This window comes from Xenopus laevis, chromosome 7S (genome assembly GCF_017654675.1).
Source record: "Xenopus laevis strain J_2021 chromosome 7S, Xenopus_laevis_v10.1, whole genome shotgun sequence".
In the NCBI taxonomy this organism is placed as follows: domain Eukaryota; kingdom Metazoa; phylum Chordata; class Amphibia; order Anura; family Pipidae; genus Xenopus; species Xenopus laevis.
Window position 1 is genome coordinate 15785579 of NC_054384.1, and position 26118 is coordinate 15811696.

General features: G+C 40.9%; 1 protein-coding gene across 3 annotated transcripts in view; it reads right to left on the reverse strand.

Annotated features, from left to right (window-relative positions):
- LOC108697397 (exocyst complex component 6) overlaps positions 1–26118 on the reverse strand; it is a 159117-nt gene that overhangs the window by 117231 nt on the left and 15768 nt on the right. For all 3 annotated transcript variants that reach the window (XM_041570914.1, XM_041570912.1, XM_041570915.1), the window contains exons 2-5: positions 14367–14538; positions 10572–10619; positions 10068–10158; positions 3979–4024 (exon numbers count right to left, since the gene is read on the reverse strand). In XM_041570914.1, coding sequence (XP_041426848.1) covers positions 3979–4024; positions 10068–10158; positions 10572–10619; positions 14367–14538 — 357 coding nt within the window. The remainder of the gene's footprint in view (positions 1–3978; positions 4025–10067; positions 10159–10571; positions 10620–14366; positions 14539–26118) is intronic.

Sequence of the window (26118 nt, forward strand, 5' to 3'; positions counted from 1 at the left end):
CGCCAGAGCGCTAGCGTCTGTCTCGCTAGCGAAGTTACGTCTGCGCCTGTTAGTAAATCGGCAAAGTGCCTAAAAGCGGCAACGCTGGCGAATCTTCACCAGCGTTAGCAGCGCCGGATTTCTTCTCGGGCCGCCCCTAGGCCACGCGGTCCGACAAGGCGACCGTGTGGTCCTAGCGCCCGCCTTCCCAGCGCGCCGGCCGAAAAAACGCCGACGCAGCTGGTGTAGTTCAACGGGGAAGCAAAGATCCCCATAATGCGGCTGGGCGGCATGCCGCCCCTATTTTTTGCCGCCCTAGGCCCGGGCCTATGCGGCCTTGCCGCAAATCCGGGCCTGAGCGTTAGTCACTTCACCCTTTAGTAAATCAGCCCCTCTGTTTCTCTTTCCTCCATTCTCATTTTGCTACAGTCATTTTGCCTCAAGCCACCTTCATCTTCCAGTTCACCTTCTTCTACAGCTCACCTTGAAATCAGTTCATACTTGGAAAGTGTAAGATATAGACCCATGCCTCTACGCTTGTGTTCTGGTTTTGCTTTGCTTTCTATATGATACTTCTGTGACTGGAGGAATTGAATGTAGTTGTTCTTTGAAATGCAAAAACCTTAAAATATATATTTATAAATTTTACTGCAACTCTACAACAAAGAGGAAAGGCAGATAAAGTGTCAGATAGCTGCACGGCTGCGAGTATGAAATCCCTGGGATAAGCCATCACCACAAAACACCACAACAACGTCTATTCTACTTGCATTCTCATTGTTTTACTCAAACTGCAAAAAATGAAACATATCAAATATTTGATATCTGACCCCACTCGATTAAAGGTTACAAGAAATCCAAACAGACTGTACAGCAATACCCACACAGAGAAATTTGGGTAAAAGTCTAGGAGCCAACTTGGTGTCCACATGGATTAGGTATCTGCTCAATGATAAAAATCTACATTACCTGTGTTCCTTATATTAACATTTTTGACACCAGCCATCTGATCTACAAGAACCACGTTCCCCCCTAGTCTCATTAAGGAAGCAGATCATATCATGAAAGTGACTTTTATGTCAGTAGTACTTATGTGGAAATCAAGAGGGAAATCCAAGCTAATTCATCAAAATACAAAGTTGGGTCTCGGCAGCAGAGGAGTAAATTTGTCAGCACGAGAATTTTTGCTAACGTTCATTTCATCGAAACTTCGTTAGTACACTTATGCTTAGGTCAATTTGAATAGGGAGGGTACATATAGGTCATATATATGTCTTTATTAGAGATGTTGGTACAAATGCTTGAAGTGGCCACTTATTATTACAAATGTCTAAGGAAACAAAATATAATTAAAACAAAAATAAACAGTTACAAATTTTAAACATAATCCCGCTTTAAAATATTAAAAAATGCCAGCATTTTTTTTTTCATTTTTATAATTTTTCGGCATACAGGATATGATGTCACTGATTTAGGATTGAGGAGGATGTAACTTAATTTTATCAGTTTGCCAGGTATAACCACAGAGAAGCGATTGCTCGCCTGAGCAAAAATTCGCCTGGTGAAAGGGTGCAAAACTTTATTAGCGATGTACTCTTTCGCTAGCAAATTGTCCTCTATGCCTGTTAATAAAATGGCGGTCCCCTTAGCCCCAAACAAAGTGACACAAACATAAAACTATGTTTCTATGACAGTCATACTGCTGTAAGTCCAGTAAAGGTGGCCATAGACGTAGAGATCCGCTCGTTTGGTGATCTCGTCCTGATATGCTCACATTGAAGTGGACGATATCGGGCTGTTCTGACCATAGGGCCCAACGTTTGGATCATAATGCATCCAATACGGGCGGATTTTTTAACCCTTAAGGCAGAAATATGCATTACCTTTTCAATTTCAGCCTAGTTGCCTTCAGCCTGGAACACCCACTACATTACTGTCTATTTACCAACCCCCTTCAAGGACATCCTCCCTACAGTTTTAAAACCCATGTCTTAGAATTAGAAAAAGTATCATATTGGGGTCCCAAGGGCCCACCAGAAAACTACTACAGGCCCCTCTCCATTTTTACTTGGCCCACTGGGATACCAGGAAAACACTGAGAAGAAATGTTAGTTGCAACATAAAAAACTATTTACCATTGCTCCATTTGTCTGAACCATTTTTCCCCATGTGTGACGCACATTGCTGAGCAAGTATTTGAATGGGTGATAGTAATATCACTGAGCACTACATAACCACTATACAGAACCTCATTCAACTGTCCAAAGCAACAAATCACATACTCAACAGCAGACAAGCTTGTCACGTTTGTTTTAAACTAAACCCATTTGAATCCTCCAGTTTTCCCAAGTTCTATATTTCACAGATCAGCCCATAGCAATTTAGTGCTTAATATACACAATTGTATGAAAACTAGAAATACTAAACGATTCCTTTTTATCTGTGATCAATGTATTTTAGTTTCATTAAACTAGTTGCTTTTAAGGTAACACCCAGGTGAAATCCAGCAAATATTTCGTTCTAGGAAGGGTACAAACAAGGTCAACTCTCTTAATGTAATTTTAACATTTCTTATAATGTGCTCTGAAGGCGATTACTCAGCTATTAATGAGGTGCAGTAGGAGGGATCATTATTTCTCTGTTCCGACTGTGCTCCCCTAAGCTCTAATAAATTGCCTTTCTTTAAATTGTTTAAGATGATATAAAAATATATTCTATTAACCAACATTATCCTTTTTTTATTACACTTCATGCTGTTTAACAGAAAAATTGTATTCTGAACCCTTCAGTACACATTTGAAGAATTGGTCTATTTATATGTAACATCTGTTCAATGCCAGGGAGGAGCATATGAATGATAATGATAAATATAACTATAATGATCATATATAACTTACTCAGGGATCTATTTGCTAAGAGGCTGCCATTTAAGGCGATACCATCTGCTGAGTGGGAGGAACAGGAATTTACAGGGAGGCAAGTAACATTAGTAATTAGGAGAGATAGGAAATAGAGTAGAATATAAGGAGCAGCAATATCTTAGGTGTTATTTACACAGTGATGGGCGCAACCCACGAAAAACAGGAGGAAAAAAGCAGGTTTTCCCACTTTTGCACCCAGGGCAGCCATCAGGGGGGACAGGGGGCAGAGTTGTAGGGGGCCCCGAGGGTAAGGGGGGGCCGGCCACACCACACTTACTTGATTGGCTGGGCCCCCCACCTTTCTGAGAGCTGCTGACTTTGAGAAGGCATGGGGCACTGGCCACCAATTTTCTTATAATGTGGGGGGGGGGGGCTGGCCACCAATTATTTTTTCTCGTGTGGGGTCCTAGCCACCAATATTTTTTAATGGGGGGCCCTGGCCACAAATGTTTTTTTATGGGGGGCCCTGACCACAAATATCTTTTTATTTTTTATTAACATGTGGGAACCCTAGCCACCAGTATTTTTTTTGTTTTTTTACTGTGTGGTGGGGGGGCCCGACCTGTGGGGTGGGGAGGGCGGACCTGTAGGTGGGGCTTGCAGTGGGCGCAGGCCAGGGGGCCCAGGAAATTTTGTCGTATGGGGCCCTGTGATTTCTGATGGCGGTCCTGTTTGCACCCAATAGTTGCAGGCAAAATGGAGAAGACCTGCCCCATGAATACAGTGTGGCCTAAATTGGTAATGCTGTATTTGTATGGGGAGGGGGAATCACAGGGTGCACACCAGCCCAATCCCGTTCAGGTACACAAATTAAAGAGCGCCAGCAAAAGATCCCTGAACTAACTTTTTTTCCCCTATGGCAAGTGCTAAGGACAGGACTCTCTTGCACCCACTGACTTCAGCACCGAGCTCCGGATTTTATTCCAGCACAGCAATGTCCCTGTCCAATGTGAATGAGTGCAATTTTGCGCCATTTAGTCCTCCTGCACTTGTGGCAGGGGCATTGTTAAACAAGCCCCCTCCCCCCATCTTTAATTTATGAACTGTATTTAACTGTATAAAAAAAGACAAATCTCACCTCTTTCCGCTGATTTGTTCCTTTAGTTTGCTGTACATTTCCAGCACTGGGCAAAAAGGAGAAAAAGACAGTAGAAAATGAACATAATCAAATATACAATGGGCTCTGACACTGTTAACCTCAACTTTGTTTTTGCAGAAACTTTTGTAATCTCAAAGGACCCAAAAAAAGGGTTAATCGGATATAAAGGTTTTCCATGTTCAGTAATGCAGCCAGTACCATTAGTCTCAATTATTCTAACTGCTCTAGACTAGTAAATGCTAACTGATGATTGGCTGCTATGCCATACCTACTGCATAATCCACATTATATTCAAGGTATAAATAGTGTCTATGTTATCCCCAAGATTGCCCAGCTTCCAATAAAGATTAATCACCAGTTGGGATCATGTACACGTTTTATGATTGCAGAGAAAAGGGAAATCCTTTTTTAAAAACGTTAAATTATTTGATTAAAATGGAGTCTATGCAGTGGCGTAACTATAGACTAAGCAGACCCCACAGTCGCAGGGGGGCACTGGGGAACAGGCGGCCCAAACTGTGAGGTCTGCTTCCTCTATAGCTAACAAGAAGCCACAACCCTTCCCCAGCAGCTCTTTTACCTGAGGAGGTGGTATCGGAGCTCAAGTCGGCATGGAGTGGAGAACCGGGCGGGGTCAGGGTGGGACATGGGTGGGGTTGGGTGGGGAGTGGGCGGAGGCAGGAAGTGGGCGGGAGGATGGGGATTGGAGTGTGCTGGGCCCCTCTGAAGATTGTTTTGCAGGGGGCCCGGAGCAATCTAGTTACGCCACTGAATCTATGAGAGGTGGCCTTCCCATAATTTGGAGCTTTCTAGATAAAGGATTCCATACAAGTATATAATGAGAACAAGTAAAATATCCCACATCCTACTGCCGATACTGTAATGACTATAGTTATATCCTTTTATGGCACACAAAGTCAAGGAATGAAGCATAAGGTCAGTGAGGGGAAATTCACTTGAAATTCTGTTTAAGGGGTTGGTCACCTTCAAACAACTAGTTGTTTTCAGATAGATCACCAGAAATAACAACTTTTTCCAATTACTGTCTATTTTCTATCAGTTACCGTTTCTCTAATAGTGAAGTGTATATTGTAAAGTGTCATTTTCCCCTTCTAAAGCAGCTCTGGCAGAGGGGGTCGCCGACCCTGTATACTGTTCTAAATGGATACATTTAGTTGATACATTTCTTATCGTTGTCCCTGCTGAGCAGAATCTCTGGGTTTCATTACAGGCAGCTGTTAGAATTGATACAATAGTTGCTAATACTCCAGAGATGCTGCTGATAAATGGATCAACTAAATGTTGCAAAAGTGTACCAGTATGAAGTCTGCACCTGAATTACTGAGCTGCCAGACTCAAACACCAGAGACACCAACATTCAACTTTAAACTTAAAAAGTGTTTGGAAGGTGAACAACCCCTTTAAATGCCGACTGAATGATTTGATCTTTGTTGATCTCGTGATGGAAGACACCAGCATCCGAACCGTGCAGATTGCTAATTATTTTTTCTACCTGAGGTCTGAGAGTTTGAATTTCAACCCAATGCAGCTCTAATAAAAGGCATCATTCAGTCTGTGCATTCCTTCGCTCTGCTTGTAATTGCTATTCAATCAAGTGAGGAAATCCAGCTCAGTGGTGCGAAACAACATCCCTTTTTACTGTTTTGTTTTTCTTTGCCTTGTGCTTGAAAGGTCAAGCTGCTGGCTTTTTAAAGGGCCGCTACAATGGCATTATTTATGGTTTGTTTGTTATTTTTTGTCATTATGGATTTGTCGCATGGAAATATTGGAAGCCAAATGTGTATTTATCTTCCTTTTCCATTCCTCCCCAAGTTCCTATGAAGGTGTTAGCGGGTCAGCTTTCAGTTGTAGACCTCCCTAAGCCGCCTTTTTTACTCCGGTTGGATGGATCACATTGTATTCCTCTTACAAGAAGCCAGAAGGAGGTATGGCCTAGCAGTACATGGCTTACTTGCCATTTTTACAGGCACGGCCAATAGAGCATGGACATATACTATGGACAAATACTATGCCTCCTGTAGCACAGATGTTTAGTGTCAAGCATGCGCATAATGAAGGTTTCTCCTGGTATGATAAGTTAGAGAAGGCTGTGGAATTATTCTCACAACCACAACATGGCTATATGCACCAGGAGCTCCCTCCTGATTTAGGCTTTTTTTTAAACTCTGTTTCCCCTAATTAGAATGCTGGTTCTATTAGCCTGCACCTCTGGTGGGGGAAACAATTTTTGGCTAACAGGAGCCTTTTAATAAGCTCTGTACACTTACACTGAATGCCCTCTATGCTAAAATGGATACTATAATTATACAAAAAAGACAAATCCGGCTCTGAGTGTTTGCTTGATTGTCATAAACACGACAAAGGTGCGGGTATCGATTCAGTACTGAAAAACTTAATGCAGACTTAGCCCCGCTCACCGTAAACAACTGTTGGTCCGGGTGCACCTGCCCCGGACCCCACACTTCAATCTAAACACCGGGCTCTTCCCGTCCGCTAAAGAAATGTTGTAAGTAAATCTTTGTAATCTTACCCTGCACGATAAGTGACCCGGGTGCAGCCAGCCCCGAGTCCGTCACTAGGAAGGAACGCCAAAAGTCCAACAATCGATGTGCAGGCCGCGCACTCCTGGGTATGAACACAGATTCTCTCCAGAATGTTTTAAAAGGTAAATACTTTATTAAGACATACAATCAAATAACTATGGCGTCTGAGGTCTGACGTGTTTCGTGACAATTCACTTCCTCAGAGTGCATTGTCACGAAACGCGTCAGACCTCAGACGCCATAGTTATTTGATTGTATGTCTTAATAAAGTATTTACCTTTTAAAACATTCTGGAGACGAGCGATCTGTGTTCATACCCAGGAGTGCGCGGCCTGCACATCGATTGTTTAAAATGGATACTATACACACATTATGAATTCAAAGTGAAATGCATAGCTAAATCTTTAAATCCGTGCTTACCAGGCTGAAATTGAATAGGTTGCCAGTCTACATACTGTAGCCAATCACAACCCTTATTTGGTACCCCAGGAACTTTTTCCATGCTTGTGTTGCCCCCCAACTCTTTTTACATTTTGATGTGCCTTATGGGTAAACTAGGTTGGGAACCCCCGCATCTAAGTATAAAAGAATATGTTAACCACGAGTTAGGCTGAACCACAGCAAAGAAATAAGAAATAAGAATAAATGTATGAAGATTATCCCCACTGATCTTTACTATTCCCTTTCTGCTACTATCTTTTAATCTTTTCCTGTTCGTTTCAGATTGAACTCCTTCCACTCTACCACCTGTTCATTTAAAATGCAAGAATAAAGCCAAGTTAATATAGAATATAATACAGTTTTTTGCCTGTAGTTTATTTTAGGTTGCAAAGGTGCTCTCATGAACACCCCATAACGGCTAGTGACAAGAGACTATTTATCAAGCCTTTAGGTGTATTAAAGGAATAAATGAGTAATATTAGCTCTTGTGATCCATAATGACTCTCTGGAAGTGGAAAAAAATGAAACCAGAGTATAGGATAAGTGTGTGAAGTTCTGGCCATTGAAACATACTGTGTAAACCACTGACACTGCCCCAGGCCCAGACTGGCAATCTGTGGGTTCTGGCAAATGCCAGAGGGGCTGCTATAAAGTGCCATAGAAAGTCGGTATTTAGTGGGCTGGTGGGGGCTGTTTGGACCTCTGTGTGGGCTGATTGTGCCTTGTACATGAAATGCCAGGACCTATTTTGATTCTCAGTCCAGACATGCACTGCCCTATACGCAAAAGTCAACAACTGCCTCAATACTAGGTATTGGTTCATATCCCTCCCCAAGTATATAGCCTTTACAGTAGTAATGGCCCTCCTGATGCCTGTTCCTTTTGGCCATTTGTTACAGGAGCCTCCAACTACATCATTTATATTACAAAACTATGGACATAAACAGTCGCATGGAGACATATTGGCTTGATAAACAGAGTGAAGAAAAGAAGAGACATGTGATGTATTACAGAACTGGCAGATGGTTGTGAGATACTGAAAAAAGGGGTCACTGTCAGACATGTTTGTTGCCCTGCAGTAAACTATTCAGAGAAGTTATGTGAGCTGGAGCAAAAGTGCCACCAGGGGAACTGTGTTAGGTGATTTGCAGACATCAAAATTGTGGTTGTGTGAACCACTGCAGTAGCATTCGTCAGAAAATATGGAAACCTGTAATGCACGTGGGCACATGTAGTGTTTTACCACTGGAAACAAACCACAGCAAACCTCTGGTGTTTCTATCTATGCACAGTATGTAGGGAGATGTACTGGAACACCAAGGTCATAAATAGCTATGGGTAACTTTGTGTGTGTCGGCCTAAAATCCACAGGAACAGTGGGTTTACAAAAGGGGTTGGGAGGGTGTGGGTCAACAACAAAGCACAACTGAAGGCAGGGGACTGATGTTTTATACTGTTCCCCCCTGGTGACATCATTATACATATTCCAGACATCACCAGGCATGTTCTGTGACTGTCCCAGCTGTTGATATCGATACCCCATGCTATTCTGGCATGGATCATGTTAGGTCACATAAAGCCGGTGGATAAGTTGGGTTGGGTGCAGATCAGGGCTTTGAATGGATAGGCAAATGCCAGTGAAGAAATTGGCAATTTAAGCCCAGTGCCAACTCACTGATTATGGCCAGAAAACACTTGTGTGTGCATTTTCAGACAGAGTTATACCTTTCCTCTCAGTAACTGCATCGTGTGACATTAGGCAAAATGGCGTCTTATAATGGAGCGCCATTTGTCAGCTGTTTCTTCATTATGGCCCCTCAAAAGCCATGTTTCAATATCTTTCACAGATTATTTTTAAAATAAAATTTAAAAAGAGCCTGCCGTTTGTCCTGCTGTACCACTGGTGGTTATGGATGCATCGTTGGCTACAGGGAGTCATTTCCACGTCTCCAGCTTTAATTCATTAATTTTAGGGGCAGATGTATCAAGGGTCGAATTTCGAGGGGTTAAATCCCTCGAAATTTGACTGGGGAATAGAATGGAATAGGGAATTGGGGCGAATTTACGCGCTGGCGAATAGTCGAATGTTGAATATTCGACCGGCGACTAGACGCACGATCGGATATTTGATCGAATGCTTTTCATTCGATCGAATGATCGATCGAATGCCTTTTTATTCGATAGGCTTTTAAAGCAATTCGGTAGGTTTAATCTGGCGAAGTAGGCAGTCGAATGATTTTTAAAAGAGACAGTACTTCGACTATCGAATGGGCGAATAGTCACATCGTTTTTTCGCTCGATCTATTCGAATCATTCTACTCAGGCGAATTTACGCCAATTCGATAGTCGAGGAGCACAAAAATCTACTCGAAATTCAAGTTTTTTTCCCCTCTATTAATTCACCCGAGCTTGGTGAATGTGCCCCTAAATCTCAAATTTTGGGGTTAAAGGCAATGCTATGTATTAAGCATGAGAAATGTTTCAATAGACCTTCATTGTATTCATTATACATAGTGGCACATGTCTTCAGTTCAATCCCATCTAAATATATCTATATATATATGTATAATCTCTGCACAAATCAAAATGATCTTTATTTTCACCATGTAAAGTCTTTGGAGCTGCCTTTAAATCTTTCTTCAATGGCTATAATGTGGCTTTTTGATCTTGTTTTGGGAACAATATTGCTACTAATAATACAGGTATGGGACCTGTTATTCAGAATGCTTGGGACCTGCGATTTTCTGAACAACTGATCATTCTGTAATTTGGATCTTCATACCTTAAGTCCACCATAAAATCATGTAAACAATTAGTTAACCCAATAGGCTGGTTTTGCCTCCAGTAAGGATTAATTATATGTTCGTTTGGATGAAGTACAAGGTACTGTTTTATTAATACAGAGAAAAAGGAAATCAATTTAAAAAGGTGGACTATTTGGATAAAATGGAGTCATTTTACAAATTTGGAGTGTATTCAGAGCTTGCTGTATAACGGGTTTCCAGATAACGGATCCCATACCTGTACACGTTTATAAGCAAAGCTAAATAATGCACTACTCACCTGGAAGGCACAACTGGAGTTTATCTATTACAGTTGCAATATTTCTTGTCTGGATTCTACATCGGACGCTTTCTTCTGTTTTTGCGATGACCTTAGATACACAACACACACAGCAATTGTTTAAATATAATCCCTTAACTACGTAATGGCTCAGCAGACTAGTTTAGAGGCTACACAAATATTAACTCAAACTTAGCGATGGGCGAATTTGCGCCGTTTCTCTTCGCCGAAAAATTCGCGAATTTCGTGTGAAATTCGCTGCGAATTTTCACGGGCGTTTTGCGAATTTATTCGCTGGCGGCGAATCGCGCAAATTCCCTGCGAATTCACGCCTGGCGAATAAATTCACCCATCACTACTCAAACTGAATTATATTTAAGCTAGAGAGAATTCTACGTTATTTAAGTCTCAAAATGTAAGCTTATTTTCTAATTAAAATCTTTCTGTAAGATAAAATACAGAATATAAAATGTTTTTAATCGGATGAATCTCAGAAAGTCTCACCTCCTTCCCAGCATCCTGAAGCCTTCGGTTAGTATCAGTAACTTGGACCTTAAAGAAACAAATGGACCTCGGTCAGACAAAGAAGCACATACTGCCCTGATGTAACTGCTCACCCTTGTAATCAGATCATGATTCATGAGAAAGTTAGAACAAAGAACTGCGAAATTCAAATTAACTCTACAGTTTGAACTTGAACTTTTAATCACAACAGGCCTTTTGTTTCCTCTAATTACTGGTGACAGTTTGAACTAACAGATTTTGTGGCAAACTTCTCAATTTTAGTTGGGATTTTTGAACTTTCATTGTGTCCGCGGGTCTGTCAAACAATTCAAATCATTGACCCAATTGGCCATTGGTCCCCTTTTGATAACCTCAATGAGCTCTATGTGCCATTCATTGTCCGTGTAGGAAATGGCTGACGGCATTTTCTTGTAATTAAACATTCAACGACTGGGTGGTTGGTTCACATCAAACATGGAAATCTCCAAGCCACAGCAACATTTTTCATGCCGCAGGTGCAGGAATAGCGCGACCTCTGATTTTCCCACATATTAAGTGACTCATTAGGTCATCATAATAAGGAAGGACATTCTGGTTTATTAAAAATCTCATTCATTTCCGAACAAAGATGTTCAACGACCTCATTGAGGCTGCATTTTGTCTCTTGTTATCTGAATATCGTTTATATAATGCCATGCGAATCACAGGCTCCGGTGAACTGCGTTTGTCCTGTCTGCTACGCATATTTTGTTCCGAGATATGTAAAGAGACCTAAAAGGGACGGTTCAGTGTGACCTCTGTCTCAACTAAAACACTTCTCGGGTGGTGGAACCACAAGTTTCCCAAAGCTGAACCATGACCACAAATTATAACTGATATCCGACACGTAACTGGAGTCTTTGAAAATTCCATCTCGGTACGGGAGGAGAAATCCAGTTTGGCAGTAGCTACAGAATTGAAAAGGAAAAAGTAGAATGCTCTTGGGCTGCTAAATGGTTAGACGCCTGTAGAGTTAAGAAACTATCTTTAAATGAGTGGTTTGTGCTGATAAAAAAAAATAACCGAGACATGAAATTTCAGATATCGAGTCCAGACAAGTCTCGCCAATTGCTGTTACGGTATGAAACCTTGATTTCATAATTATAACAGTGATCTGAAACATTTTCCTGCTTGGGGTTTAGAGTCCCTAAATTATTTTGGAGACTAGAAAGAAAATAGTTTTTTAGGGGCGTACCCCACCAGACCTGTTAATGGATAGCTTAAGGGTGTGTTTGCTCCTGTCAACTTTGACTTTTCTTCCTGCAAACTATTCATGGTTTTGTATATTTAAGATGTTTTGAGATATAAACCTTATGCTTTGGTGACTTTTTTATTCAGATATCATACTGAGCTTCGGAGTATTCAAATTGCAAAACATTGGCTCAAATGAAAAAACACGGGCGCTAATAACGTGTGGCAGTTCGTTTTCTTATGTCGCCCGAAGTTGTCTCACGAGGAAACTTCGGGCGACTTCAGAAAACGAATCGTCGCGTGTGATTAGCGCCGGCGTTTTTTCATTTTAGCCGGCGCAGAGTGAGGGAAGGCGTTTGGGGAGATTGGTCACCGCAATGAAGAGGCGATTAGTCGCCAGGCAACCTATATCTCCCCAAAACGCCCAGTGTGGACTTACCCTTAAGGTCCAGAGCAAAGCCGTGCAATGCTATTATCAGTAGAATATCAGTATAAAGGTTGTTATTATTTATAATGGAGATAATGAAGGTGGGGATGGGATTTAATGGAATGACAGGACTATTAAAGGTGTGGCTCACCTTTACGTTAACTTTTATTATGTTATACAATGTCCTATTCCTAACAAATATGTAACTGGCCATCCTCATTTATTATTTTCTTTGTTTTTGCATTATTTGTCTTCCTCTTCTACATCTTTCCAGCTCTTAAATGGAGGTCACTGACCTCAGCAGCCAAAATATTATTGCTCTGCCTGAGCTTAAAAAGTTATTATTGTTACTTTTTATGCAGGCCATTCATATTTTATGCAGGCCATTTTTGTTTAAACTAACATTTCCCACCTGTTATTGGTATTTCAGTGTCACATTCACACCACTGACTGGTTGCTAAAGTAAACAAGACCCTAACAACTCGATAGATTCTGACACCCCAAAATGTAGAGCTGCAATATGCTAAATAACTAAAATGAAAACCAACTGCAAATTGTCTCAAAACATCAATGTCTATGTCATACTAAAGATTATTTTAAAGTTGAACAACCCCTTTGTGAATTAGTTTATATCTCCAAAATATTTTTTAAAAATGCAGAATCCCAGCTAATGGATATTATAATTGACATATATCCGTTGAAATTAATTTTGTTATTATTATTTGTGTTTTTAGTAGTTATTTAGCTATTTATTCAGCAGCTCTCCAGTTTGCAATTTCAACAATCTGGTTGGTAGGGTCCAAATTACCCTAGCAACCATGCACTGATTTGAATAAGGCACTGGAATAGGAATGGAGAAAAGAGAGCCTGAATAAAAAGATAAGCAATAAAAAGTAGCAATAACAATCCATTTGTAGCCTTTGAGAGCTTTTGATTTAAAAACTGGAAAAAGTCTGAAGAAGAAGGCAAATAATTAAAATATAATAAATATATTATTAAATATATTAAAATATAATATGCTCTATAATATAGAAAAAATAACTTAAAGCTGAACCACCCCTTCCACCATGTCTGACCAGAACTGATACATTGGATTGGAAATCAGATGGTGTAATGACCTCCATTGGTGCAAACAAGTATTACAGCAATGCAAATATCCACCAACGTGCACACAAGGCCCGTTGCTACAAGTTGCACCATTCCTAAACTGTTTTTAATTTCACTGAACCCTCAGGAAAACGGCCCAGTGACAAGTAATTAGAAATGGTGAGACATGTTGCTGCTTCACAAGGCCATAATCTAATTGGCTGCAGAGAGGAGCAGCATTACTCCTTTAGGACCATACCAACTTGCTTTTTAATTGTTCAAAGTAAAAGGGCAAAAAAGACTTGTAGCTTCTCAAATGTTCTCAAAACAAATAAAACAGCTCAATGTACGTCACAAAGTTGTTCATTGGTGTGAGGCTTGGAAACGTCCCTTACTACAGAAGATACTACATAAGTTATCTTTGCCGTGTAATCTTCTGGAATTCTATGGAATAAAAGTCAGAAACTTTGAACCAGGTCTTGTAACTCATAGCAACCATTAAGATGGTAGTGTTTACCAGCTGGTTGTTTGAAACATCCAATATATTTATACAGGGCTGTGCCAAGCCGACCAGGTGCCCTAAGTGACCCGGCCCCCAATCACGGCCCCAACTTCAAACAGTCCGTGTGCATGCGTTGTAGGCGGGGGGCGGACAGAGGAGGGAGAGGAGAGCGGCGGAGGGGAGGGAGGTGGGGGAGAGCGATGGAGGGAGAGCTACCGGTGGAGCACCACAAACATGGACTAGCAGTAGGCAGAAGACAGTTTAATAGGTACCTGCCCACTATTGTTGTGCCCTAGGAAAGTGCCTCTTCTGCCTACCCCTAGTTCCGGCCCTGTATTTATACAGGTTACCAGACCCGGTACAAACTTTGCCCAGTTTATTGCTAGGCACTCCTAACACAGGATGGACTATTATTGCCCTATAAGGACACAGAGCAGTGACTGACAGGAGGACAAGAGGACCAAACACACACTTGCATTCCCACAGGTCAGTATCAAGCCAATTTTGTAGAGATAAAGCAATTTAAAGAAGAGGATACAGGAATTCTTACCTTCAGTTTCCCGGCATCAGCCCTTACTTTCAGGAGTTCGTTAATTGCTTCTACAAAACCCTGGTGATGGAAATTGCACATTTTCTCAATTTCTCTGTCGTGATTGCGAATCCGAGTGTCCAGTTTTTCCATGAATCTTTGGTGTGCATTTGGCTGGTCATTATATACAGAGCTGTGGAAAGAAGAATTTGTTAGGTGCAGGAATAGAGCCTGAGCATGTGTGTTTATATATATATATATATATATATACACACATTTTAAGAGTCCTCTGCACTCAACCCATTATCAATATATCTAAGACAGGGGTCAGCAACCTTTACTATCAAAAGAGCCAACTAAAGAAAAGGAGCCACAAAATATACCACAGCTTCTAAACTTTTAAAAGTTTTAACCTTTTTTTAATTTTAACTGTTACAACAACAGAATACAACAAATCATACCTTTTGGAAACAGAAAGAGGGACAAAAAGATTTGCCACGCGTAGCAACGTTTTGTTGACCACATCCATTTTTGTGACCACACCCCTAATTACCATGTCCATTTTACAAATATTTGCAGGTTAAAACATTTTCTGTGGTTTTTATGTGTTATTACAGTTTTGCTAATGAAGGTGAATTGCCCATTAAGTTGTGACTGTTACAAAAGTATCTCAAAGTATGTATTCTGGGCTCTCTGCCAAGAGTCAATTAAGTTCGAAACTTTGTATCTTTTTCTGGCAGTTTAGTGCAGCAGATCAAAGAGAAACTCGGGACATATCAATACAAATTCGGGACTGCGGGTTGAGTGGACATCTATACAGCCCTCACACCTGCTTGTGGGCTGTATAGATGTCTTTATATATATATATATATATATATATATATATATATATATATATATATATATATATATATATATATATATATTACGTAGTGTTTCATATACCGGTATGTACCCTATTAAAATATGAACCTAAAGTCTCAGGACCTCTCACCATACATCAGTGTGTTATACATGAGATAGGCACCTTGAGAAATGGTCCTATGGGGCTTTCCTAACGCAGTTTTTGCCAATTGAATATTGCCCTCTCCTATTCAGTGAGAAAGAGATACAAACCAGCTAAGCTGGAAATGGAGAGGTAAGTGTTGTAGAAAATATCAGTGGGCACCAGGCCCGGACTGGCAATCTGTGGGTTCTGGCAAATGCCAGAGGGGCTGCTATAAGGTGCCATAGAAAGTCAGTATTTAGTGGGCTGGTTGGGGCTGTTTGGGCCTCTGTGTTGGCTGATTGGGCCTCTGTGTACCTGAAAATCCAGGGCCTATTGTAATTCTCAGTCCAGGCCTGGTGGGCACTATATAAATGGTATGAGATATGGCACAGCAGACCTATGCAATATAAAAATAAAGATATTTCCAACAACGCCGGATTTAAATGAGGCGCGCCCCTAGGCCGCGCGGTCCGACCAGGCGGCTGCGCGGTCCTAGTGCCCACCTCACCTCCCCTTCCCAGCGCGCCGGCGAAAAAACGCCGGCGCAGCTGCTGTAAATGAATGGGGACGCACGCGTCCCCATAATGCGGCTGGGCGGCATGCCGCCCCTATTTTTTTTGCCGCCCTAGGCCCGGGCCTATGCGGCCTTGCCGCAAATCCGGGCGTGATTTCCAAGGTCCCTAGTGCAACCCAAACCCGCCTATATTTCAGTTCTTCCTGTTTATTTGGGAGTTACATCAGGGAAGAATGATTTAAGGATAGACTAGTAAATGATTATCAAGAACATGAGTGAACAGGTTCTCCAGTTCATCGTCCTCTGGGATGATGTATTTCAGTACCCACATTCAGATGGCCACGGTGCACTGATCTGGCCAATCAGAAAATGTAATTTGTGGTGAAGCTTAATGAGAAGTAGCTCAGCCTATTAACTCAATATCGGTGCCACACACATCTAATTATATGAAAAGAGGCCTAAGATTAGGGTTGTTGAACTTACTACAGTGGGCAAAGGTTGTTCAGCCCAGAACATGCCTGTATGACTGCCTCTTGTATTGCTGTTCTTGGATAAATGAAACCTTTTCATTTTTATTAATGTATCTCCATCCCAGGAAGCAGTGGCGTGCATTCGGAAACCAGCCCCCTAAAGGCAAAGAAAAGTCTGGGCCGCCACATTGGGGGGATTGAAGTACCCCCAGGTGCACACTGCCCCCTTCCCTGCACTTGCTTGCAGCGGTGGTGGATCTGAACAATACAGCAGACCCCCAACAAGCCGCGCCACCCCACACCCCCACACCCGCCACAGGCTGTTGAGGTTGAAGTACTTTTTGTGTATGTGCCCCCACCCCCGCCTATACACAGAATGATGAATTGATTGTGATGACAGACCAAACAGAGTCTAAAGCCTATAAAAATCACAATATAGGTTGTTGGGGTACTCTTGTTGGCTCTGCACGGGGTGTGCTATGTGTCCCAATAACTCCCATTACAGCACTTTTATCTTTCTATATACTATGTGGGAGTAAGATATGTTGGTTACTGACCAGCATCCCATTATCAGTCCATCGTGCACTATGTAAAGCCACTGCTCACTCCCACTGTTACTATAGGCACCATCTCTCCCTACTATACCTGCTATCCCACAGTCACACTCCCTTCCCAGAGACTATTATCCCACTGTTACTATAGGCACCATCTCTCCCTACTATACCTGCTATCCCACAGTCACAGTCCCTTCCCAGAGACTATTATCCCACTGTTACTATAGACACCATCTCTCCCTACTATACCTGCTATCCCACAGCCACAGTCCCTTCCCAGAGACTATTATCCCACTGTTACTATAGACACCATCTCTCCCTACTATACCTGCTATCCCACAGTCACACTCCCTTCCCAGAGACTATTATCCACTGTTACTATAGGCACCATCTCTCCCTACTATACCTGCTATCCCACAGTCACACTCCCTTCCCAGAGACTATTATCCACTGTTACTATAGACACCATCTCTCCCTACTATACCTGCTATCCCACAGTCACACTCCCTTCCCAGAGACTATTATCCACTGTTACTATAGGCACCATCTCTCCCTACTATACCTGCTATCCCACAGTCACACTCCCTTCCCAGAGACTATTATCCACTGTTACTTTAGACTCCATCTCTCCCTACTATACCTGCTATCCCACAGTCCCACTCCCTTCCCAGAGACTATTATCCCACTGTTACTATAGACACCATCTCTCCCTACTATACCTGCTATCCCACAGTCACACTCCCTTCCCAGAGACTATTATCCACTGTTACTATAGGCACCATCTCTCCCTACTATACCTGCTATCCCACAGTCCCACTCCCTTCCCAGAGACTATTATCCACTGTTACTATAGGCACCATCTCTCCCTACTATACCTGCTATCCCACAGTCACACTCCCTTCCTAGAGACTATTATCCCACTGTTACTATAGGCACCATCTCTCCGACCCTCAAAACTACAGTTAGTACCAAATCTTGCAGGCTCTAGGGGTGCACAATGAGTTGTGCTCTATAATAAACAAAATACATGCGTGGGTAGAGGTCAGTTTGCCATGATTCTCAGTCACTATCAAGCAAAATATAAGTAGTGATTGCCATCTAGTGGAAACTAGATATATGTAAGTTGAAACATATACATTTACTTATTAAATGAAAGTTAGACAGATGTCTGTCATCGTATTTATTTTAACCTTTTTGTGCTCCACAGTAGACAACACACACCAGAGGGTATTGGGGCAGATGGTTTATTAAAGCTAAATGCTAATAAAGGCCAAGCAAACCACAGTATGTTACTGTAATAGCCTTTGTTTGTAAGTGTGATTTGTATCCTTTCCCTCAATCTCAATCCTGTAAACAGTAAAGGGGTGCAAAAATATTGTCAATAAAACGTTAGCATTATAAAATGTACAAATAAAAAGTAGAGAATGAATCTGTTGCTTAAATATTCCTTTTGGGGGTACAGTTTTCCTTTAATGGAAATTTTAAAAAAGTGGCCGAAAGAGCAGTTAAAATATGATTTAACAGGGTCACATTTAAACACATTTTTTTATTACACCAGGGATTCCAAAGCTGGAGGGGTCCCCGTGATCCTTGAATACAAAGAAATTGCCTCCTATATCAGGAAACAGCCAGTAGGACAAGGTGCATGGCTGCTTCTAAACCTATAGTGAGTCATAGAGCTCCAAATGAATCTGCTCTGCAAAGAGCAAGGTTAACAAACACTGTGCTGCATGTACATAGCAGTTGCTGATGCATGGAATACAGAGACAAGTGCAGTTGATACTTTGGGATAAGAGAAAATGTAGAGGAAAATGTAAAGGATAAAGTATATGCAGGTCTTCTTTCTGTTGGTTCATACACTGGTCCTGCAATGTACAAAGCCCTTTAAAGCTTTACATTCAACAAGTATCAAAGTAAGGAGCCAAAAGGAGGGTCCACAATGGCCTAGAAGGCAACTGCATTCAACTTGCACCAACAAACAGAAGGTGCCAAACATATAGCAGTCTATGCAAGTGGCCAATAGAAAATGGCCAAATAGAAACGGCTCTGCAAATCAACCAATGGAAAGAAACAAATTCACAGCTGTCCTTATACACCGCCAATGAAAGAAGAAAATATATGACAGAACACAACCAAACAAGTCTCCTCTCAATAAGAGTTATAAAGAGTCTTAAGTTTGATGTTTGCTAATAACTCACAGCAACCAATCAGCAGATAGAATTTACTGATCAGCTGTGTAAAACAAACTTCTGATTGGTTGCTGTGGATTTACTAGGTGTGGACAAATGTAAGACTTTTTATTCCATGACTTCATTTTCCTGCAATTTTTCCCGAACTGCAGGACGATCTCTAATCCTGGCCAGCAGGTGGCGCTGTTGTAAATGTCATCAGTTGCTATTATCTTGATAGCTACAAAAAAAATCTAATTTGAATTAGCAAAAGGCTTTAGATGCAGAATAAAGAACATATTGTTAGGCATAAGTCCTGTAAGTCACAAGAGCAGATATTGAGACAAAGGAAGGCAGCGAGCTATTAACACATTATACAGCTATTTACTTTCCAGAGCCCAGAGATTACAATGTCGGAAGTTTTGACACAACATCCAGCTGCCATGGAAAACTCTCGCATGTCTCAGCCTGGCATCACAAACAAGCCACCAATTAAGTGACTATAAGCCAGCGTGGGGCACTTCATCCACAACAGTGTCTGCCATGTCTCATGTGCAAACAGACGTAGCATTAGAATGAGCCCTATTCATTGATGTCACTTGTATTCCCTACCCGGCCAATAACGCAAGGCAATCAGACAGATATCAACTCCAATAACATCAGAATTTAATTAAATCTACCTACGTGGCACACTTCCAACACACGCCCCGCCTGATATTGCTCAGCCGTAGCGCTTTAACTCCGAGATAAAGTTTATTTGGGTGCTAACCTCATATACACAATAAAACTGCAATATATCTCATTAAATTAAAGATTGCGTTTGGCTTATCGAAACAGATATTGCAATTGGAGACCAAATTAAAAACCCACACGGAAGCTTATATGACGGCTTTAACCCTTTCAGGTCCATTCAGTTGCTGTGCCATGAATAGGCAATATGGGCCTGGGGAATTAAAAGCCTTACATAGGTATGGCACATACAGTATATGAGATGTCTCCTATGATGCATAATAGTCCTTTAGAGAAGAAGGAAAGGTTACAATTAATTAAGCTTTATTAGAAAGGTCTATATAAATACACCAGTAACCCCTTAACGTCCTCTGTCAAAAGAAACACTGCATTTCTATTTTTTGTATTGTGTACACATGGCCTACTGTATCAGACTTCCTGTTTTCAGCGTAAACCTCCAGGGCTAGGGCTTGAGCATGCTCAGTATGCTCCTCTCTCCCTCTCCACCTTCCTCCTCACCTCCCTGCTGTAGTCTGAGCACATAGCTATGAGCAAGCAGGGAGAGACTCAGGCAGGAAGTGATGTCACACCAAGCTAATATGGCAGCTGCTATCCTAAACAATCAAAGAGAGTTTTAAGAGCTGTTTACTCAAGTATGGTAAACCATTCTACATAATAAATATAGTGTTATAGCTTGCACTATTGTGGCTAATCTATTGGCAATAAACTGCATCGGTAGCTTTCCTTCTCCTTTAAGGCAATTTCGGACATTTTAATCCAACATGTTTTATAGCCCAAATAAGCAGGGGCAAAATGCCCAATACGAACCCCCCACTGCCCCCCTGAGAATAACCAGAAAATGCTATAACCAGTGCTCCCAGGGAATTCTAGGCTTAAAATGCAGAGAGGCGTCCAAAAGGTGATGTGGGGGAGGTTTGGTCCTATGTATGTAGGATACAAATAATGCAGTGGGGAATATGTCCATTATACATTTCAGTGCACTGGGAGTTTTGCCATGTCTGTTTAAGGTCATGGCAAAAAAAACCCCACCAAGAATTGTCACCTAATTCCCATTATATCCAATGGCAACAGTAACACATACTGTATTGTGAATGAGGGGTGCAAAAATGGCCAAACACGTGCAGCGTATGTGTGTGTATCGCACCACCCCTGGGTATATGTTACCATGATGAATCAACCGGCAGAATATATTTTCAAATACAAACAAAATTCAATATATTATAGATTACAACTTTACAGGTCTCCTCAAAAATGTGCCAAAAGCAGCATAAACCTGTCAATTAAAATATAAATTCAGCAGCCATATTATTCTTTGGCCACAAGGTGGTGCTACAGCTTTATAAATCATCCTCCAATTCACACCTTGCAGAAATGCTGCTGTACTGATACATTACTGAGAGTTGTTTGAGGTGAGAAGCTCCGTTTACTGCATTGCACTAAAAACAAAAAAAGTTCTTTATGGCTTAGTCAAAGCTTATATTTCATTTATCACAGTAATGTCACCCGGTACCTATGTAACTGCCCCAATACACATCCATATGGGTGGCTGTAAACTTTAATCAAACTACATCTATCCCATCTATAATGGGAAGTCACTCTTATAATAATCTTAAAAAAGAAATTGCAAAAATGTGTCACAACGTTTTTACCCAAAATGCCAGAATTCCTGTACTTCCTGCACCCCCTTATCCTATAGCAGCTCTGCACATTGTGCTTGATTTTTTTATCCAGTGTGATGTGTCCAAACACAAGTTTTGAATAAGCAACAGGGGGCACTATTTTTCCCTTACTCTTCTGTCCAGGCTTTATGCAAATGGCTGCATACTGTATGAGTCTTAAAGGGCAGAATTCTGCCCTTATTATTACATATAAATTTAGATACCATTTATTTCAATGGATTAATCAAGAATAGTATGATCATTAGGGGGTATGATAATGCCTATATAGAGGGGGTTATTTATCAAAATACAAATTTCTCCGATTTTTTAAATAAAAAAAAATCCGACCAAACTAGAATCCATGATTTGCCCCTTATTTATCGATAAAAAAAACCTCAAAAATTAGGATCGGGAAAAACTGTGACTTTTTCAGATTGTTGCGAGAAAAACACAAATTTTTCGCCCTTTCACCCAAAAACTCGGATCATTTTGTGAGGTTTAAACAGGGTCGGACTGGGCCTGTGGGACACCAGGTGGGCCCCGCTGGTCCAGATCCGCACCCTGCGATTGTTTTTCCTGTCGTGACCTCCTTTTTTGTGCACCATTTATAGTATCATTTATAGGACATTCATAGCTCTTGTGTAATATATATATATATATATATATAGCCTTCAAGAAGGACCAGCACTCCACTTGTTCAGGTGATCAAAAAATCTTTTATTTCACATCAAGCGTGTATCCAACGTTTCGGCCCACATTGGGGCCTTTATCAAGGATGAATTGCAAGTGAATGGGTGATCATATTTATACACATACAAATTTTCAAAAAAGGGCGCCAAGATGACGTCATCATGACATAATTGCAGTGATTGGTGCAGTTCTTTGTACAATGTAAATCAAGTGCATGTCTTATTAAAATGCAGCCACTAGATGTCGCTGGTGTTGCTTTATCTCAGTGCTGTTTCAATATATTGGAACAATCATAATTGTGAATAAATACAAATTGTACAAGAATAAAATCCACGATAAAAAATTTTTTAGTTGTTGCTTACTTTATCTCGAACGGCAGATACATTGTATGGCTTCCTAGAGTAAAGAAAAATAATTGCACATTACTAATGTTTCCATTTTCTTTAAGGTAATTTATATCTCACTGTTTCGATACATTGTCTATCCTTATCTATTCTTATCTAGGAACCTTACTGCCAATTGGAAAATGGGAAATCTTCACGTAAGGAAACAGCTGAGGATCAATTGGCCATTTAATCCCTTGGGCGCTACACAGTCCAGCTCATGGATCCAGTATGCCTCTTTTCTTAGAAGCATATTGTCATAGTCCCCCCCTCTTGCTCTTTTGGGGATCTGATCTATCGGCATACATCTGAATGCTGCTGGACTGTGCTTTGCCTCCGCCCAATGTTTGGCCACCAGCTGTTGTGAGATATCTTGTCTCTTAGCTTTTTGCACCCTGTCAGGGTCCAATGCCGCCCTTATGCTCGATCTATGCATCGCTATGCGTTCCTTCAGCTGTCTAATGGTTTTCCCACAGTATATGAGGCCACAAGGGCATTTGATTATGTAGACCACCATAGAGCTTTCACAAGATAATCTTTGCCGAATTTCATATTTTTTACCTGTATGAGGGTGTGTGAAGTTGGCACCTGTTATCAATGTCCCACATGTTACGCAGCCAGTGCATTTAAATACTCCTGGTCTATCTGTTAGGAAATGGGCAGGCTTTATTTTTTGATATTTCTGGACAGGGTCTGAAGGACTCAGTATCTCTTTTAGGTTTCTGCCCCTTCTGTGACTAAAGACAGGTTTTTTGGATATCTTTTTTGAAATCAATTCATCACTAGCTATTAAGGGCCAATGTTTCATTACACTTTTTTTGACCAGAGAACTGTCTGGTCCATATTGGCTAATGTAATAGACATTGTTTTTATTACCCTTATTTTTATCAATGTCTAATTGCCCTTTCATAGCCAGATCTCTGTCCAGGGAAAGAGCCCAATTTTTTGTTTCCAATAGTAATTTTTCGGGGTATCCTCTCTCCAAAAATTTCTTATGCATGGCATATATATATATATAATACACAAAAGCCATGAATATCTTGTAAATTATATCCTTATAAACGGTGAGTTCTGATGTCATTTTTGTCACATGTCTCACTGAAATTTGTGTATTATAATAAATAAAGTACCCCCAGTTGTAAAATATAAGGATATTAGAAGTTACCTCGGAGTTCCATGACCTGTATAAAAAACACTCGGCCTTCGGCCTCGTGTTTTTATATGGTCATGAAACTCCTCGGTAACTTATAATATCCTTATATTTTACAAGAGGGGGTACTTTATAATATATATATAAAATCATTGCTTAGCGATATCATCAGTTATAAACAATCTTTAGTGATATAAATATGTAAATTGTGTCATATGACTCAATGAAAATGTTGTATTATAAATCTGATGTACCCCCTGTTATAAAATATAAGGATATAAGAAGTCACCTCAGATTTGACCCACTCAGCCTTCAACCTTGTGGCTTCATATGTTATGGAACCCATTATATAGCGTACAGCCATAGGAAGCAAAACTGTGCCCAGGAGGTTTCCATGGTGCTGAGCTTAAGACAAACATCTCCTATCTGACCAATGAGATCCAGCCATTCCATGGTAATGAAGACATACTCATCAGTGCACTGTAGCAAAGGAAAATCATATGAAGGTGCTTTCAAGAAGGCTGAGCTTGGTTATTTTAAAAGATTCAACCCTTTTTCAATTACTTTCTAGATTCTCTATGTGACCATTATTCTAATATTGAAGTTTATTTATTTTTCACGTTCTTATATCTATCTGAATCAGCTCTGGGAAGGGGTCACTTGCCACCGTAAAATGATCCATTAAGCTGATACAATTCTTATCTTGTCTCTTGTCCATGCAGAGCAGAATCCCAGAGTTTCATTACAGGGAGCTGTTAGAATTGATACAATATTTGCTAATATTCCAAAGATACTGCAAAGAAACTAAATGTATCAACTAAATGTAGCAAATTGTAACAGTTCAGAATCTGTTCCTGGATCACTGAGGTTGAGCTGCCAGATGGAGACACTAGAGACACAGACATTAAGAAATAAAAGATGGAAAGCAATTGAAAAAAAGTCTTTATTTCTGGTGAACAATCTGAAAACAACTCAACTGAAAAAAGTATTTGGAAGGTGAACAATCAAAAGAGAGAGAAAGGATGGATATAGGGATAGATGGATATAGGGATGGATGGATATAGGGATGGATGGATATAGGGATGGATGGATGAATGGATGGATATAGGGATGGATGGATGGATGGATATAAGGATGGATGGATATAGGGAGGGATGGATGGATATAGGGAGGGATGGATGGATATAGGGAGGGATGGATGGATATAGGGAGGGATGGATGGATATAGGGATTGATGGATGTATATAGGGATGGATATAGGGAGGGATGGATGGATATAGGAAGGGATGGATGGATATAGGGAGGGATGGATGAATATAGGAAGGGATGGATGGATATAGGGAGGGATGGATGGATATAGGGATGGATGGATGGATATGGGGATGGATGGATATAGGGATGGATGGATATAGGGATGGATGGATATAGGGATGGATGATATAGGGATGGATGGATATAGTGATGGATGGATATAGATATGGATAATCTGCAATTTAGCATTCAGAAAGTAACAAATTTAGTTGTGCACATAAAATGCCAAATAAGCAATTTTCCAGCTGAAGAATTGGGAGTCAATCTAGTATAGGTAAATCTAAAAACAAAATGAGCTTTCACCCAGCCTCCCAGGCACAGGAAAGTGAAGGCTTTGCCAGCTAATACAGAGCAAAGAGTCCTACAAGGACACAGAAGTGATACAGCACAAATTATACCATGAATGGGGCTTGTTTGCTGGCCCAGCAGTGCATGTGAATGCCATTTAGTCTCACTGACAGCATTCAGTTTGCTGGAGCCGGAATGGATAGTGCACAGTTTGTATGGTAACATTGCTTCCTATATAATGAGGGTCAATGTTGCAAGTGACCAAGGGCAGCTCACACACAGGGTCGATAGAACGGGCACGCTCTGCTGACAATCTGATAATCTAACCCTCCAGATTGGCCAGTCATTTCCTCTTTCCTGTTTCCCATATTGGCCTCTCATATAAACCTTTCCTTTATCTTACACCGACGCTATTGACACAGGAAAGAAAAGGACTGTTTTATTCTTCCTGCGATGTTACACCACTAAAATGGATTATTTATCAAAACAATGTCTGACCTGTGTCCCCTAGGCCTACCACGGGTCCCCCCCTCTTCCTATTGTTCTTATTGTGCTTCCCAATTAACAACAAAATATTTTCTATTAGCCAGTAAAATATTGGCCAGGAGGCAACCCTGGTGGCTCTTCAGTGATTTGGAATCAAAAACTCCCAGTAGATTGAAGTTGAAGAGCAGGAGAGTTACAGGTTGGACACCCAACTTCTGCCTTTTCTGCACTCGGTATTAAGAAATTCCAACATTAAAAACAAATGATTTGATATTAAAGGGTAGATCAACTCAAAAATAGAAGGTTGCTTAATGAAAGAAAATATAATTCAAGGCAACATTATAATATACTTTCAGTACACTT